We start from the raw sequence: 27,421 nt of genomic DNA, 5'->3' as shown, positions 1-27,421 counted from the left end.
TCCTCCTCAGTTACACTTTGCAGAAGCCTCTACCCTATGCGTGGTTTGTTTGCTGTACTCATTTACTCTGCAATAGCCCATCTTGTTCTTTTCCCTAAATATGTACTAGGAAAACATAACTGTCCTATGCTACATTGCCATGCTTAGCAGTTCATAATAGACTTCTTCAGCTGCACTATGTCACGGCCCTGAAGCTGGACTCTTCATCTTCAGGGGAAGGAGAAAGGCATGGAGGACCAGCCCCCCTCAAATGAACTTTCAAGGCCAAAGCCCCCTTCTTCTCTGCCTGAGGATGTGGCACTGCTATCCTCTGGCATGGAGGACTCCACTGCTGAGCGCTCAGGAAGACCTAAGGCTCCTATGCTCTGTCACAGTAGGAGATGACTAGAGAAGGCTGGGCCCTGTAAGTTAAGGGCATCCTGCAGCACAGGTGGTGATAGCTGCACCTGCTCCTACTCAGGGCTCAGCTTGTTGCTTGCTGGAACAACTTGGGATGGCTCAGCTTGTTGCTTGCTGGAACAACTTGGGAGCTCTGTGTTCCCCCAAGAACAGAGCCTGAATCTTGTCCCACTTTGCCTGGTGAGCCTTGCATTGTCTTGCACCCTGATTGGGTCTTGCATTGTTACACTGCAAATCAGTCTCTTAAGCTTAAGCGAAGAAAGAGTATTCTCTATAAGATTGAATATCAATATGCATATCAAGACTTTGAGATTAGACCACTGAAGAAGCCTGGAAAACTACCATATTTTTCGCTCTATAAGACACACTTTTTCCCTCCTAAAAAGTAAGGGGAAATGTGTGTGCGTCTTATGGAGTGAATGCAGGCTGCGCAGCTATTCCAGAAGCCAAAACAGCAAGAGAGATCGCTGCGCAGCGAAAGCAGCAATCCCTCTTGCTCTTCTGGCTTCTGGGATTCAGAATATTTTTTTCCTCGTTTTCCTCCCCCCAAAACTAGGTGCGTCTTATGGTCTGGTGCGTCTTATAGAGCGAAAAATACAGTATCTTGGGAGTGTGCTACCTGCAAGCCCCAGTTAAAGGGCCCCATTGGGGGTGAACAGCGGCCTCTTGATTTCTTGGACTGCCAGGGCGAAAAAGGTGCAAAACGTCTGCACCCTGTCGTCTACAGCTTCATTAACATCTATCTACAACTCCACTAGCATCTCTCGGTATTGTGAATAACACCAAACTTACCTTTGGTTGGCATCTTCATAAACTTATCTAAAAGACTGAGTTAAGCATTTGAAAAATCTATTGAAACCAGACGTTATAAGTTCATCTTAGGTTGGGTAGTCTCTGTGGCTTTGTTTAATGTTTTGTATTTTTCTCAGAAGGTTGATAAAGAATGTATAATTTATTATTCTGTGTATATTAATCGCCAACGTGTTGCATGAGCCGCACGACTTGTTAGACTGCAGAGCAGAACACAATGGGTGAAAGAACAGGTGGTGGACTTCCACTTGCTGCACCTGGAGAAGCATGGCATACCTTAATGCTCTCAACTGTGGCAGCCTGCGTGGATCTACCTGCACGCACACTCGAGATGCATCTGTCCCTGAGTGATGGGGCTGAAATCCAAGGAATTCTTGTACATGTGGGTGGCCACTTCCCTCGTTCTGGGAAGACTCACAGGTACATGCCTGGCTGCCATTAACAGGACTTTGGAGCTCCTAAAGGAGATGCTGGGTCCCTTTGCTTATTAGCTTCATGCCAACCCTGTAGAGTAGGTTAGGCTGAGGGTTGGTGCCTGGTCCAGGGTCTCCCAGTGAGCTTCATGGTCAGATTGGGGGTTTGTCTCCTTGTCTCCCATGTCCTACTCTGGCATTTTTTCCCTGTTTTCATTAGTAGCACCCCCAGCAACTGCATTTAAAACTGTTTTTTTAAATTCTGTTTTTGAAAAAACAAGTTTTTTTAAAATCACAAGCCCTGGCTTTTTTTTGTTTTTTGTTGTTGCTTTGTGCCTTTTCCCCCCTGAGCAATTTTGACATGTTCATGGAATGGGCAATTTGTGGCTGTCACTTTTATTCCTTTCATCTCCAGGGATTCCTCTTCTTTGGCTTTGTTTGTTATGGTTTGGGGTGGACACATGAAGCCAAAGGTTGTGTGCCATTTTTAGAAGTGCTTAAGAAGAAAAAGGCTATCCAAAGGGGTGCTCCGTTTTTTTATTCTTGCTTTGCTTTTTAAATATCCCATTAAAACCAGCTGGGTTGCTTTCCTTAGATGGTGCTTTTTAAAGTGTGTGAACCAGTGCTTTTTCTGGGGGAATGCAGGGGTACGCATACCCCTAAACATTTTGTGAATCTAAGGTTGGCCTCATTGAGGGGCAGTATTTCAATATGAGTAGGAAGATGAGAGTACCCCTAAACATTTTTTAAGAAAAAAGCACTGGTCTGAACACATCTGGGCCAATCCTGCAAGGCAGATATTTTTACTCTTGTTCTGTATTTGTTTATTTCACTTATTGTTTGATAATAATTTCATTTATAAGTATTCATTTTTTATTATTTTAGATCACTGCAGACTAGGGATGATCAGAAGACAGATGTGGATCTCCTGGTAGATCATAGAATCACAGAATAATAGAATATTAAAATTGGAAGGATATGCTAAGGGTCATCTAGTCAAACACCCTACAACTCAGGAATCTCAACTAAGGCGTCCAAGACAGATGGCCATCCAACCTCTGCTCAAAAGCATCCAATTGTCATGAATGAGCCAGCCCCCAGGGAAGGTTTGTAGTCAGATCCCAGGGAAGGTATCAGAGGCCTGATACCAGGTAAAAGTATTGATTCATCCAGCCAGGGCTTTTTTTCAGCTGAAACTCGCCGGAACTCAATTCTGGTAACTCTCAGGTAGGTGCCATTGCTATTATAAGAGAACAAGAGAGGCGTTCATGGTGAGTTCCAGCAGCTCTTTTTCTAGAAAAACAGCACTGCACCCAGCCCAGACTTTTCTACACTATCTGGAGTCTCACTTACTCCCTGACTCTTGTAACTGAAGATGCCAGGGATTGAATCTGACACCCTCTGTCTATGGACCACCTCTGATCTACCTCTGAAGTCCAGTCCCTTCCCATAGCTCAGTGAGGGGTGCTGGCCAGGTCACCACTCCCTTCTGGCTGATGCCTTTTGCAGCATGAAATTAGACTGCCTGCCTGTGCCTGATGAGTCAGAAGAAGTGATTAGCTGCGCTCAAGGTGCCAGTTCTGACTCAGCAGGAGCCCCTGTGAAAAAATGAAAAGATCACGCCAGAATTTTCTGCAGTTCTGTCATGTCATGCAAGGTGTCTGCTGGTCAGAAGCAGAGCCTTCTGCACTGCTAAGCATTAAACCAGGTGCTGCTTCCCACAGTAGCAGGATGCGATCTTTTTCAGCCTGGTTTGGGGTGGGGGGAGATTCTTCCTGGCAGCAAGGATGGCAGAGCTTGTCTATATTTACCACCTGATCAGTTTGGCAAATAAGGATTTGGCATCTCATGCTGAGGGTAGCTGTGATGGAAAGGTGCTGGGTCAGCCTTCTGGAACCCTAGAAGACCAATCAGGGCTGGTTAGAGCATCAGCCAATCAGGAGGGTCTGGCAAGTCAAAACATTAGAAAGTTACAGTTAAACTGTCAGATAGGCATAAGTTAGGGCTTGGAAAAGCCACCTAGATAGGGACCTGGGAAGAGAGGGACCTGTTTGGATATGAAATAGGGATTAGATAGGCAACCTGCTTCAATTCCCTGAGTGTCTCTTCTTTAAACTGAACCTCTGGGTGTGGGGATAAGTGGACTCAGGGCATCCTTCTCACAAGTAAAACAACTGGCTGCAATATAATAAAGAAGTGCTGCCACAAACAGCTAAAACAGATCTCTCTAGTGTTATTAACATGGAGATTTGAAACTTTTAAACACCCAGGAAATAGCTCACATTACTCAGGTACCATCTTGAGTGGGGAGTCGGTAGCTATCACAGGAATATAAAAAGGCACCATATACCAGCTTAGAGTATTTCTCTATCTAGTCCAATATTGTCTACTTTGACTGGCAGCAGCTCCCCAGAGTAGGGACTGCTACCCAATCCTTTTATCTGGTATGTCAAGAATTAGATGTAAAGGCATATGCTCTGTCACTGAGTTATGAGTGCAGAGAGACTTTGCCCCAAGCTACTGTCATCAGGATACAAGTTGGAGCCTTTGGCCCCTTGCTTGGAATATATATATATATATATATATATATATATATATATATATATGCTGGTTTTTTAAAAAAATAAAAATGGCTTTACTCACTTTAAAAAGGTCTGAAAATTGCTAAGTTTGAGCAGATATTTATCTAAGTTATTCAGTGAGCTGTGGATTGCATGCTCCATTGTCGAGTGCACAGTTTTAAATGTTTTTCGGGCTGAGTTATTCACTGCATAAGAAATTATGAATCATTTTGAATACTGAATAAATTTGAGACTTCTTGCAATCTGTTAGGGGAGAATAAATGAACAGGAAAAAGGGCAAAATATGTCGAATAGGTTCTGCTCTGCATTATTCACTCGGTTTGTTGACATGAGAAGTTCAGAACTGATGAACCAAATATGATAGACTGCACCTCATTTTCATATCTGTGCATTGTTTAGTATTTTTGAATGGGTGCCTATCTTTTGTTTCGTTTAGAACATGCATGCATGTGTGAGAGCTCATGAACCAACTGAATGTGGATTGTGACCATGATAATAATAGAACTATAAACAGCTGACGAGTCCAGTCTCTTATCCACAACTCAGTGCTATCATCATCATTGCTTGCAAAACATGGGCTCTGCCACTGAGCTATGGCCCATGCAACCCACTTTCTGCAAATCTATAGGGCTATATCTGTTGGGAGAGACACTGCTGCAGCTCCTATATTACCCACAAGAATATATATACATATATGGTAGCTCAGACCAAAGCTATTTCCAAATCAACACCCTATCTGACTGTTGCCAGGTCCAGATTATGGGGGGGGGGGGGTTAGAGAGGGATGGTGCACATACTTGCTTTCTCTGATGGACCCAACTCTAAAGATGGACCCAGGGGAGTCTTTAGCATATGCGCCACCGGGGTGCAAAGATCCACCCAGCACCCCCTAGTCTGACAAGCGCCATTGATGTCGCCGCACATCTTTCGTAAATGAGCGCACAAAGTCGAAAGTCCTTTAGTGAAACAGTAGGTATATATGTATTTTTGATTTTCTAGCTTGATCAAAATTATTTATTATCTCATAACAGGTAGATAGTTGAGAGCTTAGGCGGTTTCAGCGGCTGGTGCCTGGCACCCCCCTAGAATTTGGCGTCCCGGTGCCCCGCACCCCTTTCACCCCCAAGTAAAGACGGCCCTGGATAGACCAAACTTTTACAGAGGGCAGAAGCCAGGAAAATGTCTGGTCCATCAATTCTCTGAGACATATGTGGAAAAGGTGCTAGATGCTAGCTTCCTCAATCAGAAAAGTGGTTAAAATATGGATTTCACATTACACTAAATGCAGGACTTCCTATCTCACCCTCAACAGCCTCTAATGTATACAGATTTCACCATGTAATGTGGTGCATTTTACGCATTACAGCTGATGCCCTGCTCTAGATGGGGAACCCGAGATGGGGGAGGGGCAAATATAGACCTTCCGACCTCTCTATCTGGCCCGCAGGACTCTCCCCTGGCCACACACCCCTCAGAGCTCCTGCTGTGCACCTTCCCCCAAGTGCTTTTGCCTGGCTGGGATGTGTCATTGAATTGTGATCATATCTCTTCCTTTCCTGGATGGGGGGGATGTATGTGGTGTATGTGTAGAAACCTTTGGATTTTGTGTGGCTAGAACAGGCTTCCTCAACCTCGGCCCTCCAGATGTTTTGAGACTACAATTTCCATCATCCCTGACCACTGGTCCTGCTAGCTAGGGATCATAGGAGTTGTAGGCCAAAAACAGATGGAGGGCTGAGGTGGAGGAAGCCTGGGCTAGAATGTAGCCAAAGGTAAGTATCATGGAATCATAGAACTGTAGAGGTGGAAGGGACCACAAGATTCATCTAGTCTAACCCTCATGGAGATCAGACCCACGACCCTGAGATTAAGAGTCTCATGCTCCGTCAACTGAGCTATCACATCTATGGCTCTGCTCACTTTTATCCGCTGGCATATGGACCCCAAAACTTTTCCTACAAGGGAGCCTCAGGTTGAAAAGAGTCTCCTACCCCCTCTCTACAACTTCAGTGGTGAGGGGTAGGTGGGTGGGCTACTGAAGACAGAACCATTTTTGTGGTGGCATCCAGGCATTGGAACAGCCTCCCGGGCTTTATTTGTTATGTCTGCATTTTTAACTTTAAGGCATCAGTTCACCTCCTCCTCCTCCGCCGCCAACTTATTATTTGAAGCTTTTGGTAATGTTTGACCGCTCCATGGGCTTTCACTGTTATGTTTGCATCCTGTCTCTCTTCAGCGCACGTTTTATTTTTTGTTTTTTTATATGATTTTTATTAATTTTCCAATAAAAACAAATTTATAACATCATTAAACATCAAAAACTCATCACATATCTTTTTTTCTTTTAGACTTCCATCAACATGTCTGATAATTTCCCGTAATTATTACAAATCTTCCCATTTCTTAATTTATATTGTACTATATATATCTTGTCTTACCATGTTGTTTAAACAATATTTCTAGCAAATCTTCTTACAGAGCCTCTTGAAAACTTACAAACATTATATCATTATCACAAATATTTTTAATATATTCTGTAAATTTACTCCAGTCCTCAGTGAAACTTTGGTCTCGTCGGTTGCGAATCCTCCCTGTCAATCTGTCCAGTTCCGCGTAATCCATTAATCTTCAGCGCACGTTTTAGTATGATTTCTTAAAAAAAAAAAAAAAAAGATTTCTCAGAAGATACTTGGGACGCCTATATATTTATTTTTAGTAAGGTGGCATATAAATTGTAATTTAAAAACATAATTTATTACACTTTCCCAGCCAGCCTTTGAGGCATTTTAAAACCAGAAACTCAATACAGTCGCAGAGATTTAAAATGCATTTAAAAATGAAAGGAAAATAGTAAATTGTACAGCGTACGTGGTCAGCACCAACAATAAAGTCAGATTCCATTTTAAGAGAACAGTGGGTGCCTGATGGATTGCTATTAGATATTTTAAAATCAATAAATAGACTCACCATGGAGATGCTGAACTGGTAGGAAGTGTAAGGTGGCACACAGTTCTAAATTCTGACTTGGCAAGATTAGTGCCATTGTGGCATTTTTTAAAAAAAGGGAGCGTGAAATCAGCCCCCTTCAACCTACAGAGCATGGGTGAGCAGTTTACCCCTCAAAGAGCTACAGTCCCCATGATTTTCAGGGGGAAACCATTTGCTTTGAATGTGCTTGAAATGTATGGCATGCATACATCAGATTAGGCTATAATGCAGGCAGCGAGATAGGAAAAAGTTTCCTAGCATGGCAGTGAAGCGTGGGAGAAATGGCTCCAGCTGCCAAGTTTAGAAATGGAGTAAACTGCCCAGTATCGAGTTAGACTATTGGTCCATCTAGTTCAGTATTCTTTACACTGACTGGTCCCACTTCTCCAGGGTTTCAGTCAGCCTTACAGGGATTGAACGTAAGCCCTTTTGTGTGCAAAGCAAATGCTTTGCCACACAGCTACCACCTGCTATAAAAGGCACAGCAAGAGCAGTCTCTGCACTTACATATTGTATTCCAAGGGCCACATCCACCCATGGCCAACCCTCCAGGGGCTGCATGCCAATATTGGGCATGGCACTCACCAGACCAACAGAGGACACCACCTCTGACCGCCCCAGTGGTGAGGAGCCTACTTTATTATTTTTTCTTTCACAATTGATGAGATCCTGCAGGAAAATTTGTTTGGGCGGGGAATGCTTAGGCCAGGGGTTAGCTACCTAACCCTGATTTGAAAGGTGACAAGCCTTTACTGTTCCCCATATGCATACATGGCACCCCTTAAAGCAGTTGCTTCTTCTTCACCACTACTATCATATATATATAATAAACTAGGATGCTTTCCTGCCCTTTTGTGCGAAGGAAGAGGCCACATCTCTGCCAGGTCAGCCATATGTTCCCCAAATGTTGCTGTTAGACTATAGAGAAAAGTCCATTAATTGCACCGGCGCATGCTGCCTGTGCGTAATTTCCATATGTCATTCTTGAAAGGAAGCCCAATCGTTAAGAGAAAGTGGGTTTCTCCACAGGCGCTCTCTCTCTCTCTCTCTCTCTCTGTGTGTGTGTGTGTGTGTGTGTGTGTTTGGGGAGACTTCTTGGTTGAAAAAACCAGAGCAGCAACATACCTTCTTCAGTGGTGTTTCCTCAAATGTGTCCGGGTTTAACCACATTTCTGTTCCTCTGAATGCATTAAAATGGAAGGATGTTTCATTCCTGAAATTTAAAATAATAGAATCATAGAACTGGAAGGGATTCTGAGGGCCATCTAGCCCAACCCCCCTGCGATGCAGCAATCTTCTGCCCAACGTGGGGCTTGAACCCACAACTTTTGAGATTAAGAGTCTCATGTTCTACCAGGTGAGCTATTCAGCCTGAAATTGCAAGGATCTGGTACAGGAGTGGCAAAACCAGTGACCCTCAGATGTTGGACTTCCATCAGCCACAGCCAAATAGCAGCTTTCCCGTGCCCTCTCTATGGAGCTCAGGAGCTTTCCTTGGAACCTGGTCTGCAACTTCCTTGAGAAGAAGAGTTTGGATTTGATATCCCGCTTTATCACTACCCAAAGGAGTCTCAAAGTGGCTAACATTCTCCTTTCCCTTCCTCCCCCACAACAAACACTCTGTGAGGTGAGTGGGGCTGAGAGACTTCAGAGAAGTGTGACTAGCCCAAGGTCACCCAGCAGCTGCATGTGGAGGAGCGGAGACGCGAACCCGGTTCACCAGATTACGAGTCCACCGCTCTTAACCACTACACCACACTGGCTCTTGAGTGCTTTTCCTGGCTGAAATGTGTCCTTGAATTGTGATCATGTCTCTTGCTTGCATAGATGGCAGTGTCTTTGTGTAGAAACCTTTGGTTATCATTATTTTTTGCATGCCTGGAATGTACCTTACTGTAGAAAGGGTCAGAGTCATATCCGTTGTCCCATCCACTTTTGCCTGTGGCCCTGCCCACCAGTGGCATGCGGCCTCTGCGAGGTTACCTTTGGGGTAATGTGGTTGTTGGCCATAGAAAGATTCCTTGCTCTGTCCTACACCTTGTACAGCTTTAGAAGTGAATTCTGTGGATCGGTTGCGTTTGCATGAACACATCCAGCCCGCAGAACACCACCTGCCCACTACTTGAGAGTTCCTTTGCATTGCAAAGCACATTCAGATGCCAAGTAAATAGGTTTGGCTCTGCACGTCTTCCCTTTTCTAATCATTCCCCTCCTTTTCCTCGCTTTCATTCTGGCTAATTTACCATAGCTCTGATCAAGAAAAATCTCAATTTCCCTCTCTGCTGGAGCTCCCTTTTGCCCTTCTCATGGTATTATATTATTTGTCTAGCTTTTGCCATTGATGGGAAAACAAATTCATTTGAAGAAGAAATAAACCCTGATGCATTAAATTGATGCCGATGTACAAACCTGGAGCAACTGTTTCGTACCCTTAATGGAAAGGAGATTACAATTCATTATTGGGCAAAGGAATTTGAACAGCGTTCCCAGGCTTCATAGGCTTGTGTATCTAAACAAGCACTGCTGCTTCTGCACAATTGTTTTCTTTCACCATCTAGGTCCAGCCAGGCAGGGAGGGGGGGGGGAAACATAGCTTAGAGCACAGGAATGGCAGGCAGAAGGCCCCAGGTTCAGTCCCTGAGATCTCAAGTGAAACTGGTATGGGTGGGGCAACAGCCTGTGACCCTGGAATAGCTCTGAGGTCTATCTCAAGATTGGCCAATGTGGTGCCCTTCAGATGTTGCTGGGTGACAAATCCCAACAGCCCCAGCCAGTGTGGCCAACAATCAAGGCCAATGAGACTTGTAGTCCAAAGACAACTGGCTAGTCCTTCTCTATGCATGTATGGCTTTGGCCCCACCCACCACCAGCCTGCAATCCCCAAGAGATTACCCTAATGCAATGTGACCCGTGATGGGAAAAAGCTTGCTCCTCCAGCACCAGGTTAAATGGATCCCAGGCAGCAGGGCTTAAGAAAAATCTTCCCTGGGATGCTGATAAATCAATACTAGATGGATTGGTATTAGTATTATTCCATTGATTGCCCCAACCACTCTGAGCAGCTTCCAGCAAAATATAAAAACACAATAGAAATATAAATACACAGAGCTGGGCCATATAGACTAGTAATCGAACAGCATAGCAGCTCCATGTATTTCAACCCCATCCCTCTTTCTGAGCAGCACTTTGAAACACTTCTGAGAGCAATATCCTCATCAAGGCACAGGGAAGAGGAGTGTGTGTGTGTGTGTGTGTGTGTGTGTAGGCATTGCAGTCTTCTGCCTTCAGGCTTCTGAGAGTTCCGCTGCTTCTGTAACCTGCATGATTGGTTGCTCCAGGCTGCCACCACATTGTGAGTTTACCCTTTATCACTCCCATGACATGTAGCTCTAGCCCAATCTAAGCATGGGCTGCCAATGGCCCATATAGAACTCGATCGTCTTGAATGTAGAACTAGAGTGTATGTAGTTTTCAACTTGGTTTTAGCCACTTGTGCATTGCTAGATGGGGGATCTGTTGATCTTGTCGGAGACAGGTCAGTTCTCCATCTTCTCCATACTGCATACTGAAGCTTCCCAAGCACTCAGGGTCCCTGCTCCTTGCCATTTCTTTTGCCATGTTGATCCAGTTACGCACACAGTCAAAAAAGTTGGTTGTGAAGTACAGCGACACAGCCAAAAGCCTGAGTGAATAAATAGCTCTTTTGCTTGCTCTGAAAGCTTCTAAGACTCAGTGTCAGTTGATACTGTGTGTGGGTGTTATTGCTGGCTAGAAATGATCTTGCAGACACACCAAATAACCACACCATAGACTAATATAGCATTAGTCTATGACCCCACAGGCACCATTGCAGACACTGTCCAGGTCCCCATATGTTTTATTTCAAGAGTTGGCAATCCTTCACTGCATTGACCTTTGTTGGTCGCAGAAGTTGTGCAGGCCTGATCTACAGGCACTCAAGGCACTTATGCAGCAAAAGGTAGAGTGAATACACAAGAACAGAGCTTATGGATGTTGTACTCCAGAACATCTGGAGGACTCCAGGCTGGTGGCAGCTGCTCTACTGTGCTCCAGGCAAAGCCTACCACTCAGTAGACTAGACAATACTTGGCTTGATGGATCAAAGGTCTGATTTTGTATGCCACTGTATGCTGGAGAAATCCAGCATGGCCACAACCAATATATGTAGGTATAACAAGAAGCACAGATTAAAAACAGAACGAAATGGAAGCCCCCACAGTAACTGGGTAAAGTGGCCCATTCAACTAGGGGTTTTCTGAGAGACAGAGCTTACAGATTGTATGTGTCTTTTATTGCTAAAGATGACATTTTCTCCACTGTTGCTCATTCACAATTGTCCCTGCCAGCTGACTGCCTCACTGCTGCCAGCTGTGTTCTTTTGCTATTGTGGACCAGAATATTAAAGCTGCTCTTAAGATAAAGAAAGATTAAACAACCAGCTAGTGCAGAGACTAGGAGACAGGGGAGGGGCTGGGAAGTTGGGCGAGAGAAGGCATTTAAGAACTCATAACCCGAAAGAACTGCTCATGAACATACGAGAGATAGGGGAGGTGGGGAGATGCATGCAGCCACCTTGAAACGAGATTTTGATTTTGCGCCAATGTGCCATAGGGAAAGTGAGCTGGACAAGTTGCATCCATCCCCCTGGAAATTACTCAGCCATACTTTTGCTGTGCAATGTCTTTGTAGTGGAACATTTCTGCCATCTCGAATCTTGAACTGCTTTGCTCAGTGGCAGTTTGATAGGGGCTTGAGCGTTTATTTTTCTGTTTTGGTGGAAGACTGCAGAATTTCTAGCTGGGAAATGAGAGCTGTTCTGCTCCAGAAGGGAACTATTTATAATAGCAGATGGAAATGGAAAATGGAGGTGGGCAGGGAGGGAGAAGGAGAGACCGATAGATTGCTGCTTTCTTACAGCATCTTAAAAATAACACCCTCCACTCTTAAGACAAAACAACCCATGTGATTGTTCATGTTGATTCATATCACTTGCTCATAAAACAAACCTCTCTGCCTTCCACTAAGGACATTAGTTTAGCAGCACTGACAGAGCTTAGAAGGAAACTCATTTCAATAGCAATTTATAGCCCTTGATTCACTCGTTCATCCCCCCACCCATCCCCCCAAGTATGGGTTGTGGATTCATTTTATTGCTAATTTTCTTTGGAAAGTCATAAAAGCAGTACTGTGTTTATGAAAAGAAAGCTGATATAGTCAATGCTACACGATTTCCTTATGTACTAGCTACTTGATAAATGTTTCACCATTCCTAGAATCTAGAAGACAAGCCTGTATTGTTATAGATTAGTATGACCAGCGTTTTTCTTCTAGGAAAAAAAAGTGCTGGTACTGCATACCTTTGAGTACCCTCAGAGAAAAAGCACTGGGTATGACAAAGGCGAAATACCTAGTGGGGAGAAGAGGAAGCTTCTGTTATTTTGCACCAGCCTAGAATCCAGCAATCTATATATTGTAGGTGCCTGGATGCCCAGTTCCCAAAGACCCTTAATTTCTAGGGGAGTGGAAGATCAGATCAACTGTTTTGTCCTAGTCATTATGCTTTTGATTGGTTCTGAGAATTCGCCTGAGGAATTGTCTTTCGGCATCATTAACTTTTCTGTCAATGGCCTGTCAGCTTTTGAAATTGTTGACACAAGCCATTGATACAATCGCTCTGTGGCACCTTCTCAACATACATCTGGTTGTTTTCTCGTCCTCCTCCACATCTAACACTTACTAAGCACTGAGCATACATTAAAATATAAGACAGGCACTGTGAATAGGCTTGCAATCAAGTAGATATGACACAAAAGAAAAAGTGAATGGGAAGGGAAAAGAAGAGAAAAGCAAGCAGTGGAACAGCTTCTCCTTCACTGGCCAATGGATGCAGCCATGTTGGTCACTGCCTTGCCATTGGGGCCTTGGCCAGTGGCAGAAGTCAAAGTATGAATGATTTAAAGCTGAGAAAAGCACCTTTGGTGAGGGGGACTCCACCGCCATCATATGCATCCTTCTCTGGCAGTTTGCTTACGGAGAATAATGGGTATTAAAGCAAGAACAGAAAAGGTAGAAGCCTTATGCTGAATCTAACTGACCATCTCACATCATCTTGAATACATTTGATGTGGCAGTGCTGGTGCTAAAATGCCCTTTGTCCTTCACTGTTGTGTCTGTGCAATGCTGTTCTGTAAGACTGGAGGGGACCTATATAGCCTGGTTTTCCATGCTCAGATGTTGTGACGCCATGGGCCCCTTGCAGTATTCACAGGCATTTGGTGGATGAAACCATTCACAACCACTACAACTTATATACGTCTGCCGAAGCTAAGTCTGAAACAAAAGCATCTACAGCAGATGCATGCCATATTTTCTTGGATCACTGTGTGTTGCTGTAACCCCAGGATCCTGACAGTATATTTGGCCAGTCACTCTTTCTCTTGTCTCCTGCAAACATGATGCAGCCAGCAGGAGAGACTGGGACTGTTGCCTGTGGAAGTTATGAATGCCTCTCTTCATGAAATGAAGGCTGCATCCCATTTAAAAACTTGCTTTTTTAAGATGGGTAGTCTCAGGATAATGTAGGAAAAAACAATGGCATTCTGTGCTGGAGGATATATTTTGCAATGTGTCACATGATAAATGTATGCACAGTTTCTTAGTGCCATTTATTAAAAGGAAGGCATGACAACATTTACAGTGGTGCCCCGCAAGACGAACGCCTCGCAAGACGGAAAACCCGCTAGACGAAAGGGTTTTCCGTTTTGGAGGCGCTTCGCAAAACGAATTTCCCTATGGGCTTGCTTCGCAAGACGAAAATGTATTGCGAGTTCCTGCGGGTTTTTTTCCCTTTCCCCCCCTTTTCCTAACCCCTAAGCCACTTATCAGCTGATCTGCTGATAAGCCGCCTATCAGCTGATCCGCTAAAAGCCGCTAAACCGCTAATAGCGCTAATCCGCTAAACTGTCAATGGGCTTGCGTCACAAGACGAAAAAACCGCTATACGAAGAGCCTCACGGAACGGATTAATTTCGTCTTACGAGGCACCACTGTACTGACCATATGCTCTGGAGCAGGGGTCAGCAATCTTTTTCATCCGTGGGCCAGTCCATCGTCCCTCAGACCATGTGGTGGGCCGGACTATATTTTTTGGGGGGGAAATGAACAACTTCCTATGCCCCACAAATAACCCAGAGATGCATTTTAAATAAAAGGACACATTCTACTCATGTAAAAGCACTCTGATTCCCGGACCATTCTTGGGCCAGATTGAGAAGGCGATTGGGCTGCATCTGGCCCCCGGGCCTTAGGTTGCCTACCCCTGCTCTGGAGTAACCATGATAATATCAGTGGTACCACATCAGTATAATTGACCAGCATATTGTCCCATTGAGATGTGAGCATATAGATAGTTTTCTATTGGCCAGCATGGGCATGTATTGAGGAGCTGTCCAGTGCTGAAGTACCCCAAAGGCTAATCTTTCATAATTCATCATCCGTAATCTGCCACGCATACCATTATGACTGTACTGGCATTTTTGACAGCAAAGAAGTAATCATGAAGAATGAAAGCTGATGTTTATTATATATATAAAAAGGTATATTGCATCTTCAGAAGAGCATATATAAAAGAGCCCACATCCCCAGGAAAAGCTAATCAGGAATTAATCACTTAGGCATGAATATTTTAAAATCAGCACTTGCATTCCAATAGTAACATGCCTTCAAAAACCTCAAAGTACTGTACAGTCTCTGTGGATAAGCTGAACAGTTTTTAATGACCTTTACAGGCACTCAGGTTGGTCAAAGGAAGGTACAGCTGTGTTGAAACTGCTCTACATGGTTTCTGCCTTTTTGTCACTTACTGAAAACACCATCAATTTTTAAAAACCTTCTTTTATTCCCCCCATTGAAAAAAACAAACTTTTGCTCATGTTCACAAATGCCATTATATGATGAAGACATTTGTCTGCACCAGTGTTCTGGGACAATGTCGTCGCACTGCTTGTGATTGGCTGATGAAGGGTTCACGGAGTTGTTCACAGAATTAAAAAGCCAATAACATCAGTGAAGCCAGAAACCACAGCAAAAGGAGCAGGAACACAGCAAAAAGAGGTACCAGAATAGAATATAGAAAGCTGGTGGTGCCAAATCAAGCTTGGCCTAATCTCAGAAGTTTGGAAACTTTGGGCAAACATTCTGCCCACATTTTCTTTTTACCTTGAAAACCAGCACTCAACATGAAATATTTATTTATTACATCCAAATCCTACCTTTCTTCCAAAGAGCTCAAGGTAGTGTACATGATTCTCCCTTCCTGTTTTACCCACACAACAACCCTGCAGTGAAGGTTAGGCTGAGAGACCATGATTGATTTAAGATCACCCACCGAGCTTCATAGCTGAGTGGGGATTTAAACTCTGGTCTCCTAGGCCCTTAGGGACGTGGGTGGCGCTGTGGGTTAAAACACAGAGCCTAGGACTTGCCGATCAGAAGGTCGGAGGTTTGAATCCCCATGACGGGGTGAGCTCCCGTTGCTCAGTCCCTGCTCCTGCCAACCTAGCAGCTCGAAAGCACCTCCAAGTGCAAGTAGATAAATAGGTACCGCTCTGGCGGGAAGGTAAACGGCGTTTCCGTGCACTGCTCTGGTTTGCCAGAAGCGGCTTAGTCATGCTGGCCACATGACCCAGAAGCTGTACGCCGGCTCCCTCGGCCAATAAAGCGAGATGAGCGCCGCAACCCCAGAGTTGGTCAAGACTGGACCTAATGGTCAGGGGTCCCTTTACCTTTACCTTACACCTAGGCCCTAGTCCAAGTCTAAACATTACAGTATTGTAGTACAGTACAATACAACAACAGTACTGACAATATTCCCAGCTCTTTGAGAGTTTATCACTGCCTACTTATCCCCCTTTCCCCCTCTGCTCAAAGACAGGAAGAATCTATCCTGGACATTTATTTCTGCTTGTTACAGAGTATCAAGGGTTCGCCCTCTCTGCCTTCCCTTCCTGTGCTGTTTGCTCATTCACTCGTATTGGAACAGCTATTAGAAACTCATTGGGGTTTCATATTGCTGAGGTTTCTTCTTTTTAATCTAATAAATTATGAAGAGCTGACCTGCAGGCTCACGCTCTCTGAAAGCTCCTCCCGGGGAGATAATTTCTTGTTCAACTCCCAGCCATGTTAATAAGGCTTGTGCCAGAGGGGTTCTCCACCGATTATGCCATTATATCAAAGGAGTTGGGGGTGGGAATAAAAATATGTAACTAACACATGTATACTTTTTTTTTAAAATGCCCCTTTGTAGACAGACCTTACTTAAGCATATATATATATTTAGTTCTCTCCAGTGTTGAATAACTTTGTCTATGAGCCCCTCGGTCTTTATGTCTTCCTGTGCATTAGACACAAGACAGTATTTTATTAAAAGAGCTGAATTTGCAAATTGTAGGCTTTGCTCAGGGTGAAGATATTGGTAAAATTACGCAAAGGATTTCAAAGGTTTGTTCAAGCATCATGTTGGATGTTCAGTGCTCTTGAGTATTTCAACAACCGTGCAACAAAAACCTAGACAGCAATCCTTTGCCCACTTTCAGTACTCAGATTACTCCTCCTCCTGTATATGCCATTATAAACATCAAGAGCTAGGATTGCACAGAGGTAAAAAAAACAACCTATGTGACAAATCAGAATGTGCTCAGTTCAGTTTTTGCTTTAGCCGTTAAACAGTCTGAGATAAGTCACAATTTCTCTGCTGCAGCCCCCCCAATGGGGAGTTGAATACTAGTCTACATTACAGAGTTGTTGTGAAGATTACTGTGCTAGCATGAAGTACTGTTATCATTCTAAAGTACAATACCAGTGGGCTGTTTTTTTTTTTTTTAAATCTTCATCATATCTGCTCCAAAGCCCTGTTCAAGAATTACTTACATACTGGGCATTTTTGGATATTGTTTTTCCTTAATTAAAAAAATGACCTCTATGTGGCTTATAAATCAAAACACATTGATAGGAATTACAAAACAACAACAGGAGGTAAGAATTCTCCATGCAAATGGGACTTCTGCATTATCAGGGTTTTCAGTTGCAGGGAGGATGCTTTGCATTATTAAAAAAACAGCAATTACAATGTCATTGTAATCCGTATACAATACAGAAAGTGTGGAGCAGTGGTTCCGACACCCCACCACCACCCTCACGGGGCTACTTGAATATAGCTAAGGGTCTTGTCGGAAAATGTAATGATTTTTCTGCCTGTTGTAATGGTAACGCTGTGCTAGATGCTAAGTAGTTTTTTTTAAAAAAGAAATATGTTCAAAATTCAAATTTCAATACAATAAAATGCAATAGGAAATAAACAAAGCAATACAAAATACAATTAAAAATGAACATTTTAGACATCATCTACTTGCCTTTTGTATGAACCAACAACACCTACTCTGAGTCACTCTTTTTCTGTTTCATGTGCTCTCTCTTATTTTCCCGTTTTCTCACTGCTTCCTTCGTTCCCATGAATTGACTCTCCATGCCTTTCAAGTGCTTTGCCAGCCTCCCTCTGCCTCCATTTTGCTGCCCACTACGACTTTATTCCTTTGAGGAAGGCAGAGCTTGTGGATGTAATATCAGAGCCTCTGCCTATAATCTCTGAGAATTCTTGGAGAACAGGTGAAGTCCCTGAAGGCTGGAAAGGGGTGGATGTCCCCATTTTCAAAAAGAGGAAAAAAGAAGTCCCAGGTAATTTCTGACCAGTGAGCTTGATATCGATACCAGGAAAGGTCCTAGAACAGAAAATTCAACAGTCAGTCTGTGATCACTTAGAAAAGGATGCTGTGATAACTAAGGCCCAGCATGGGTTTCTCAAAAGCAAGTCATGCCAGAAGAATCACATTCCATTGTTATTTTTTTTTTTTTGATAGAGTTACAAGCTTGGTGGATGAAGGGAATACTGTGGACATAGTGTATCTTGATTTCAGCAAGACTTTGGACAAAGTTCCCCATGATATTCTGGTGGAAAAGCTGGAAAAATGAGGGCTGGATGAGGCAGATTTGTTGCTGGTTGACTGACCGAACCCAAAGAGTGCTCACTAATGGTTCCTTGACATCCTGAAATAGTGACAAGTGGGGTGCTACAGGGATCAGTCTTGGACTCATTGTTGTTCAACATCTTCATAAACAACTTGGATGAAGGAATTGAGGGGATGCTCATCAAATTCGCAGGAGACACCAAACTGGAAGGGGTAGCTAATGCCTCACTTCTTTTTGCCTAGGTTCCATTTTATGTTAGGGAGATCAGCCTGCCATAGGATTTTTTAATGCACTTTCACAGTCATGTCTGAAGCCTTTCCCTCTCTGAGATAGTATGGGAAGAAAGGGGGAAGAGGGGCATAATACATTGTGTCAGGGTGGTGTGTTTGTATGTCTGAGCAAAGAGAAGCAAAACATGTATCCTGGGGCTACCCTAGAGAAAGGAGGCTGCTATTTGGATGTCAGTGGAGGGGAAAGGCAGCTTGCTTGGAAATTTTAGTATTCAGCCTGAATGTTGCTATTCAAGATTTCAGCAGGAGCATCACTCATTGGCTTTCTCCACTGTTATTTCCATCACAGCTGTTTTCACAGAGCTATCCATTGCCAAGCCCCAGGGAACTGGGAAAGAGTGAAGATGCTTTTATATGTGTTTGACTTTAAGGGCGGGGGGAAAGGATGCCTTTTAAGCACTGGGTTATTCCACTAAATTGACATGTCCCTCTTGGAACTTTTATCAAAAATGTTGAGCTCATTGGAGTCATATTTGGACTTCCCTGGGACTTCTGATCTTATGACCACTTTACACAGTACATTTTTTAGCTGTATAGCTAAAGCATCATTATCATTATTGGATAGCACTTTCAAGTGCTCAAACCTTTCCGCATGTATTTTGTGATTATTACAACAACCTTGCAAGGCAAGGAGGTATTATTATCCAGAGATGGAGAGGAATCCAGAGGATTTGGACTGGCTGCAGATCCCTTTTGAAGATAATCTCCATGGCAATTCTGCATTTGTTGTTGTGTAATGTGTGCAGCAGCCCATACCAAGCAACCAAAGAATGAACCATATGGATGGAAGAGTCAAATGTTTATTGATTGCAGTTGTAGCCTTCCTTCCTTCCATTGTGTATCTCAAGGCAATATAAGTAAGGTTCGGGAGTGGGTTCTTTTCCAGGCACTGACAAGTCCAAACCTTCTTGAGCTTCAGCAAGGTTTCCACAATGTGGTCCTTTAGGCTATTCTAGATTTGAACAGCAACATTCAGCTCACACAAGCATGGCTAGAACTGTGGTATGACAAGGACAGGGGCCAATCGGTAGCTAGCTAGGAGCCCTCTGACTCAATATGTCTTTGAACAGTATTGCTCTTGCAGCTAGGCTTAAATTTCATAGTTGTAGTTCTCAGAGCAGTGCTGAGATATTATACAGTAGTTAGATGTTACAGATGTTAAGTTCCTCTCCAGCCATACCCTCTCTCTCTAGGACACACCCCTCACCTACCTCGCTTTACACCTTCTTTGAGTTTGCCTGGGTGGAATGTGCTTGATTACTTTGCAGAGTTTCTTGCTTGGTTGGAGGGAGACTAAAGAAAGATATGTGAGTCTGTATGCAGAAACTAGGCTAGTGTCCAAAGGTAAAATTTACACTTGTTGTGCCATTCACTTTTGCTTTTGGCCCCACCCACCACTGGCATGTGGCCCCTGAAAAGGTTGCCCACGAGGGAATGTGGCCCTCACCATTGGCCATGCTGGCTGGGGTTGATGGAGTTGGAGCCCAACAGCAACTAGAGGACCACAGGTTCATCTTCCCCACTACAGAGTTTGACTAGTGGTGGAGAGAACAGGAAACCCACCCTAAAGACCACCCTACCACCTGCCAATCTAAATTCATTTAATTGACAAATGGATGGCACCCTCAGTGGCTCATCGTGGATCTCTAACGGGTCTGGGTTTATTATGAATGGCTTGGAATACTTCTAAAACATCTCCAGATAAGAAGTTCAAGCAAATCGGTAATGTTGCGCCTACACATGCAATGTAAAATGGACAACTAAGGTGGTCAGATCCACCAACCTACACAATCTGTGTCAGGACTCCTAAATCCCTTGCTGCACCATGAGGAAGATACAGAAGAATACGGACGGCTCTGCTGTGTGTGAGGGGCTCATCACCTCCCCCTGGGTCCTCACTAATAGCAGCATAGGTCTTGCTAGCTTACATAAGGTGCTCTTGTTGAGACAACATACTCCAAAACTAAGCCTGCAGGGCCACTGAGAGCAGACCTGGGAGCTGACCAGGGTCCTGACGTACTTAGAGGGACCTGACCCTGAACTTTTGCCTGACCTGTTTCTTGCTTTCATTTCCCCTGTGAACCCCAAGCATGCACGGAGTAGGATAGGCAATTTATGTGACTCTCTTTGAACATTCAAATAGTGATATATAAAGAACTGCTATTATTTCTCCGATTAAAGTTGTTCGGCTTTTTTTTGTTTAGCCTATTAAGGCAATGTGGCTAAGTGGACTTAAATTTAAGTATTGCAGCTGAATTGGTTTACAGATCACAGCCACCATGATACCTGACAATTAGAAGCTTGGGATGCATTCCTAATTGCCTAGTTTGATAATGCACATTCTACAATAAAGACATCAGCATTAATTCACCCCGATCCAATAAGGTTGTGGCTTTGGAACAGTGATCTTGTGAAAGTCCAAGTTTCTCAAATGCTTATAAAAGCATCGGCTTGCCTGTCCCCACCCATTTTCCCTGGCATTGCAATGATGTTGTTGCCAAAGCTCATAAGTTGACAGCATACATTTGACATGCCTGTAATATTATTAATTACATTTATATCCCACCTTTCCTCCAAAAAGAAGAAAGTAGTGTACCAGGTTCTCCTCCTCCCCATTTTATCCTCACATCAGCCCTGTATGGTAGGTTGGGCTTGTGAGAGTGCGACTGGCTCAAGATTATGCAGTGAGATTCCTGAACTTGTGGGGATTTGAATCTGGGTCTCCCCAGTCTTATTGGGGCATCCTAACCATTGTGCCAGACTGGCTTTGTTACAAGCAGGAGACCTGAGAGTATGGTTTGTTGAAAGCCATCTAGCTAATACATGGCTAAGAGGAGATTTGGTCCAGGGACCAGGTGACTTTCTGACTCATTGTTCATATTGTTGGGGAGAGAGTCCTGTGCCTGCTTACACTTCTCCTTTTCCACCTTACTGGACAGCACAATGATCCATGTAGGGCTTCTTCCCTGAAATAAAAGGAGCTCCTAGATCATCAGCACATCTTTACCAATAATTGATGTCTCAGTGACTCTTTATTGATCATTTAATTTCTGTCTCCAAACAAGCAGGAATAAAGAATGTTCAGCCTTTTAAACTTCATAACCCATGAAAAACAGATAAGACAAAGAGACTGAACAAAGGACAAGGAGCTTGTAACTCCTGTCTGCCACTGTGCCCTGGCCTGGAGAAGGTTAACAGCCAGGCTGTGTGTGTTTCATAACTGTCCTTTGGACCTCTGTGTTGTCCTTTGGCTGAGGAAGGGCAACTCTGAGCTCATCATTCTCTAGTGGTGATTCAGTGCTTGGGTGCCTTCAGATTTGGAATATTTATCTTTCCCACAACCTGCTACAATTACCCAGCTATGCACATCTGGTGCAACCTTACTCATAACCCTCTGTTTGAACCTCAACCCTACATTGAAGGGTCTGATGTAGTGAGGTGACCAGTGCTAGTGGTATGGCAGGATCTGGCCAAGGGTTGTGCATCAGGGTTAAGGAGGCAAAGTGAAGGGTCAGGATTGTCCCAAGGCAGAATTTTAAGGCACACTCCACACTCTCCAGGTCAGGGGTGAGAAGATGCACCACTATGTCATCTTCAGACTTCACGGGCAATCAGGCTGCCTTGGGTCCCTACAGTTCATTTGTAGACACATCTTTGATTTCTACTTTCCCCAGAAAGTAGGGTTAGTGAGCTGGATACACATTCACTCTCTCCTTCCTCCCGCTCCACTGTGCTCCCAATCCATGAGCATCACTCACTTTCCAGAGACCCCAGTGTGCCCTGGCTACGCCTGACTTCCAGCAGCTTGAACAGTAGAGGAGGCTGCATGCTACTTTGAGAATTATTTTGTAGCTGTTTTGTAACCTCCCCAAGGAATCCTGGGAACTGTAGTTTGTTAAGGGGGCTGAGAGTTGTTAGGATACCTCTGTTTCCTTCATTGAGTGACAATTCTCAGTAAGGTTTAACAATCAACCCCTTTTCCTAGGGACCTGTGGGAATTGTAGGGAAATAGGGGTCTCCTAACAGCTTTCAGCCTCCTTAACTATCAGGAGCCAACTTCTATGGGCCAAGGTTCCTTTGCCTTCCCCCATTAAAATATTTGAGGAGGCTGCCCCCCAAGTTGATAGGCATTGCCAGTCAAATGGGGTGCATGCACCGTGTCTTGTGATTGATTATGTGGGCAGAGGCTTACCCAAGCCCCCCAATATTTTATTCAAACTGGCACCCTTGATCTTCCAACAATCACTACCCTTCAGACAATTATTATTCTAAGCTTTGCCTTGCTAACCTTGACACTCAAGCCCTAGCCAGAACCTAACCCACTACGAGCAGCAGCCTTCTCACTATATCAGGACCTACAGACGGTTAAATTTTAGCAAGAGGATTACGAGTAACATTGCACCAGATGTATGTAGCTGGATAAATGTAGCAGCTGGAGGGAATGATAAATATCCCAGCTCTAAAGGCACCTAAGCACTGAATGGAGAATGATGAGCTCACAGTTGTCCTTTCACAGCCAAAGGAATAGATGGAGACACTGCCTTTCAAACTTGGGGACGGATCTGACTGTGGGTGGTATTCAACTAAGTTTTATTCAGAACAGGCCCACTGGAATGAATGAGCACAACTAAGCTAGGTCCATTGATGTCAAGGGGTCTGCCCTGAGTAAAAGTTGGTTAATACCACCACCCTGTACGTTCCAGTTGAAACTTACCGCAACAGGAAATGAAGCAAGACTACAAGAGATTACAACCATCTTCTCACTGAAAACAAATGTGGGCAAAAGCACAAGATGTAGCGATACGCCTCCCGAAACAAGCTGCAGGCTGAAATTTGCTCGTATTTTAAATTTTCATCAGTTCAGCTCAAATGGTGCATTTGTAAAAGAACAAAGAATAGCAACTGAATTTATTATCCGCTATGAATAGCTCTGTCTGAACACATGAAAGGGAAGACTGTTTTGGAGGCGATTATGGCAGCAACAGGAGGCTTTGTGAATGCACCTGAAGAATGCCATGTGTAGTTTACACTGTGAACAAATGCTTTGATTTCCACTGCACCATTGATGGTGGGTGCCCCTTGGGACCAGAAGGGAAGAAGGCAGGAGGGTCAACAGTAGGTGGAGCCAGAGCCAATGGCAGGCAGAGCCAACTGATTCTAGTTTTGGCTCCTCCTGCTTGTTCAGTTCCGCAAAGGTAACAGTGAGATTTAGGAGGAGGAAGCTGGCAGTCATTCCTATGCCCTGGACTGGTTGTCAGCATGAAGGCAGGCAGGTGGAGGTAGCTATGAATAAGATCACTGCCATCACTCATGTCTTCTTTTCCTCTTCTTTTTCTGCATCTGTGGGATTGTACACTTTGCTGGCTCTCTAGAGGACAGCTTACGCTGGGCAGGTATATAATAGTGTAAAGTTTAATTCCAGACCAATAAGCCTTTTACAACTTTGTGCCAAAACCTTAATCCTATACCTGTAACAGAAATAGGTATGATGGAAGGTTTTTGTGTCTTTCAGGCTGGCATAACGATATTTTTTTAAAAAATGCACAGAAGGAGGCAATTGGGGCACTTTAAAAAGGATTACAATGGCTTTCTTTTTTTAAGTATGGTTCTTAGTTGGAAACTTTCATTCTGGGTGTGCATTTGGTGCCCAGATGGCGAAGGCACACGCCGGAGCCCATCACGCTGTCAGGGCAGACGTGTACATATGTAAATATTTTGCTTTCCCCCCTATAATATTTGGCTTTGTCTAATCTAATTGCTGTCAAAGGCAGAATGTTAGAAACATGGAAGGAAAGCAAACAATGGAACACCTCCGGTAACTTGGGAAGATGCAAACCCGCCTCTGTTGTAACTAGCAATTTGGTTGCATAATGATTTAGTCACCCTCCACTTTTGTGGTGTGTTCATACCAAGTGCAGTTTAATGACCTAACATGGCTCAAAAGGCTCATTTGATAAAGGCGAAGTGGTAGAAAAGACCTAGCCTGTTGGATACCAAATATCATAACAGAATTGTGTCCAGATTAAAGAAGCAGTTCTACTCTAGTCTGTCTTGGTTAAGGGCTGCCTCTGGAGTGTATTGTTCAGCACCACCTTTTAAGAAGGCCATTGACAAGTTGGGCTGTGTTCAGAGGAGCTTGACCAGGATGTCAAGGGATCTGGAAACTGCAATGTTCAGGGTTCACTGTGAAAAAGCCATGGCAAATAATACGATTGTACTATTGCAGTATGACCTTCTCCAGACAACCTGTTTGTTGACCATCCTGATTTCCATGAACAAAGATCAGATGAAGTGATGGGCATAGCCAGGGGGGTGCGAGGAGGGGCAGCCTAAATCAAGTACAGTGGTACCTTGGGTTAAGTACTTAATTCGTTCCGGAGGTCCGTTCTTAACCTGAAACTGTTCTTAACCTGAAGCACCACTTTAGCTAATGGGGCCTCCTGCTGCCACCGCCAGAGCATGATTTCTGTTCTCATCCTGAAGCAAAGTTCTTAACCTGAAGCACTATTTCTGGGTTAGCGGAGTCTGTAACCTGAAGCGTATGTAACCTGGAGCATATGTAACCCGAGGTACCACTGTAAATAAATAGAAATACTTAACTAACTGACCAATTGCATTGCAGATATCTTGCTTCTGCCCAACTAACATAAAGCCTGCCCCACTAAAATAAATCTTGACTACACCCATGGATGGAGTTTAGATTATATCTGGTATTTACTGAACCTTGGTTTGTGGGGAGGTTACACAATGATGAGCATTCGCACTGATTTTATCCCAATGTACTTTCTGGGTATTCACACACTTTCCCACTAGTCAGCCCTCTCCACTTTTCAGTGTATTAAATGGGCTCATAGGGACCTTCTTTCCCCTCCCAGTGATTCCAGGACAATAGTGAACGAGGCTTCCTGCAACATCCTGACTGTTTCTCTAGGCTTGTTGATGTTAAGCAATCCTCCTGCCAGTGTCCCACATCTTCTAGGTGTGGGTCTCTCATGCTGAATTGTGGAATGAAATAAGACTCTCTTCTTGCATAACAAACATTGCCTTCTTCTTGCCTTTCCCAGGAGCAATTGACCAGTGTTCATACATCAAGTACCACTACTCCTCAGCAACAATTCCCAAGAACCTCACCTACAACATTACGAAGACCATCCGCCAGGATGAGTGGCATGCCTTGCGTAAGTCTCTGGTCTCCTTCCTTTTCTCAGCGTTTTTGGGTAGCCAGCAGGTATTGCTTCCCATCTGCAAGGGGGTGAAAGGGACAATAAGTTGGGCTTCTTGCTACTCTGTTGTTTGCTTGCCTGTGCTGGGGATGCTGCAGCGGGAAGGAATATGGTTGGTGACACAGCATAACCGTGCGTTGGTGGCTATTGAATTACATTTGGAAGTTATGAACAGAACCAGTGCTGGGATGTCTAATTCAATCAGAACTTCAGCATGCTAACAGTTGCGTTTGTTACAAAGCCATTTTTTCACCTTCTCACCCCTTGCTTTTTCCTGTAAGACCTATTGCAGTCGTTAAGAGTCGTCAACAGGCTCATCACAGCTATCTGCCAATCACCCATTCCCACCACCCTCCTGAGTAATACCCCTCCCCACCTTCTCACTATATAGAAGGGTCTGGTGACTTCTGTTTCAGTGTATCTGAAGAAGTGTGCATGCACACGAAAGCTCATACCAAGAACTAACTTAGTTGGTCTTTAAGGTGCTACTGGAAGGAATTTTTTTAGTTGTGTTTGTGATACTGATGCTATTGCAGACAGTGGAATTTATAGGCTATTGTATAAAAGAGAACCGTCAGAGCTATGTGCATAGCCATTAATTTGCTCAAGTTGCTGTATGTTACTGAGCTCATGTTGAATAGGGTTGTGGGGTTTAGGGTCTTCTTCTTTTTTTTTCATGTTGAAATTCTAACTTGTGAACAGTCCCTTTGACCCTGGTTATTCAGCAGAAGTTGCCAAGTAGCAAGGATTGGATATTGGATCCTATCTTTGTGCCCACTGCTTTCTGAGAGCTCCCAGGCAGGGACCTTCCAATTGTGAGTTGTGTTTGGATATGGCTGCTCATACTCAGGATGGGGATAAATAAATAGGATTTGCATTTTGATAAAAGCTTGTCTGATTTGCACTTCCTGATCTAATACACAAACCAAAACACAGCTATTACTTGAAATGTGCCCTTCTCCAGATGCTATGATACACTTTTCCAAATACATTCAACAATGCATGTAACCAGGGGGAAAGTGTAAAGTGTTTTCAACTTTGCAAAATTAAATAATAATAATAATAATAGTAACAATAGTAATAGTAGTAGTAATATGCATACAAAAATGTGCAAACTCCCCATTCCCTTTGCATCCTGCCTGCGCTTTTGGATCATAATTTCTTTGCCCTGGGTCCAACATTATTATTGTGCTGTAATATTATACTGTGCTGCTTAAAAAAAAGTTGTAAAATATTGTGTCTAGTCCTGTTCTTGTAATTATGTTGTTTGCCATCCTGGACATCTTCAGAACGAAAGGTGGTATATAAACAACAACAACAGACAACCATAAATCCAATATAATTAATATTAATGGGGAAATTGCTTGACAAAATGCATAGACTAGACCAAATTGCATACTTTTTTATATTAAGAGAAATATGCACAGAAATCTGAATGGATTTTCATGTAGACTTAAAAGAAATCAATCCCCGGCTGCTGCAGAAGTGGGGTGAACTGTCAATGTGAGAACCAGAGAAAAGCCTAAATTGACAGATTCATCCATTCCTAGTTCATAATTGACATTCTGAGCAGGAGTATCATCTTGGTTGCTCCATCCAATGCTCATCAAGCCAAAGGCCTTTCCTCTTAACTCTTGCCCACCCTGCTACTCAAGCTAGCTCTTTCCAGTCCC

At 43.8% G+C, this 27,421-nt stretch overlaps 1 protein-coding gene across 2 annotated transcripts in view; it reads left to right on the top strand.

The window, feature by feature from the left end:
• Positions 1-27,421, top strand: part of TMEM178B (transmembrane protein 178B) — a 271,082-nt gene that overhangs the window by 30,449 nt on the left and 213,212 nt on the right. For both annotated transcript variants that reach the window (XM_081878992.1, XM_081878993.1), the window contains one exon: positions 25,590-25,703. In XM_081878992.1, the coding sequence (XP_081735118.1) occupies positions 25,590-25,703 (114 nt within the window). The remainder of the gene's footprint in view (positions 1-25,589; positions 25,704-27,421) is intronic.

Source organism: Podarcis erhardii, assembly GCF_964252035.2.
Source record: "Podarcis erhardii genome assembly, chromosome: 10".
Taxonomy (NCBI): Eukaryota; Metazoa; Chordata; class Lepidosauria; order Squamata; family Lacertidae; genus Podarcis; species Podarcis erhardii.
The sequence above is the reverse complement of the archived record's forward strand: the minus strand, read 5'-3'. Positions and strand labels throughout refer to the sequence as shown.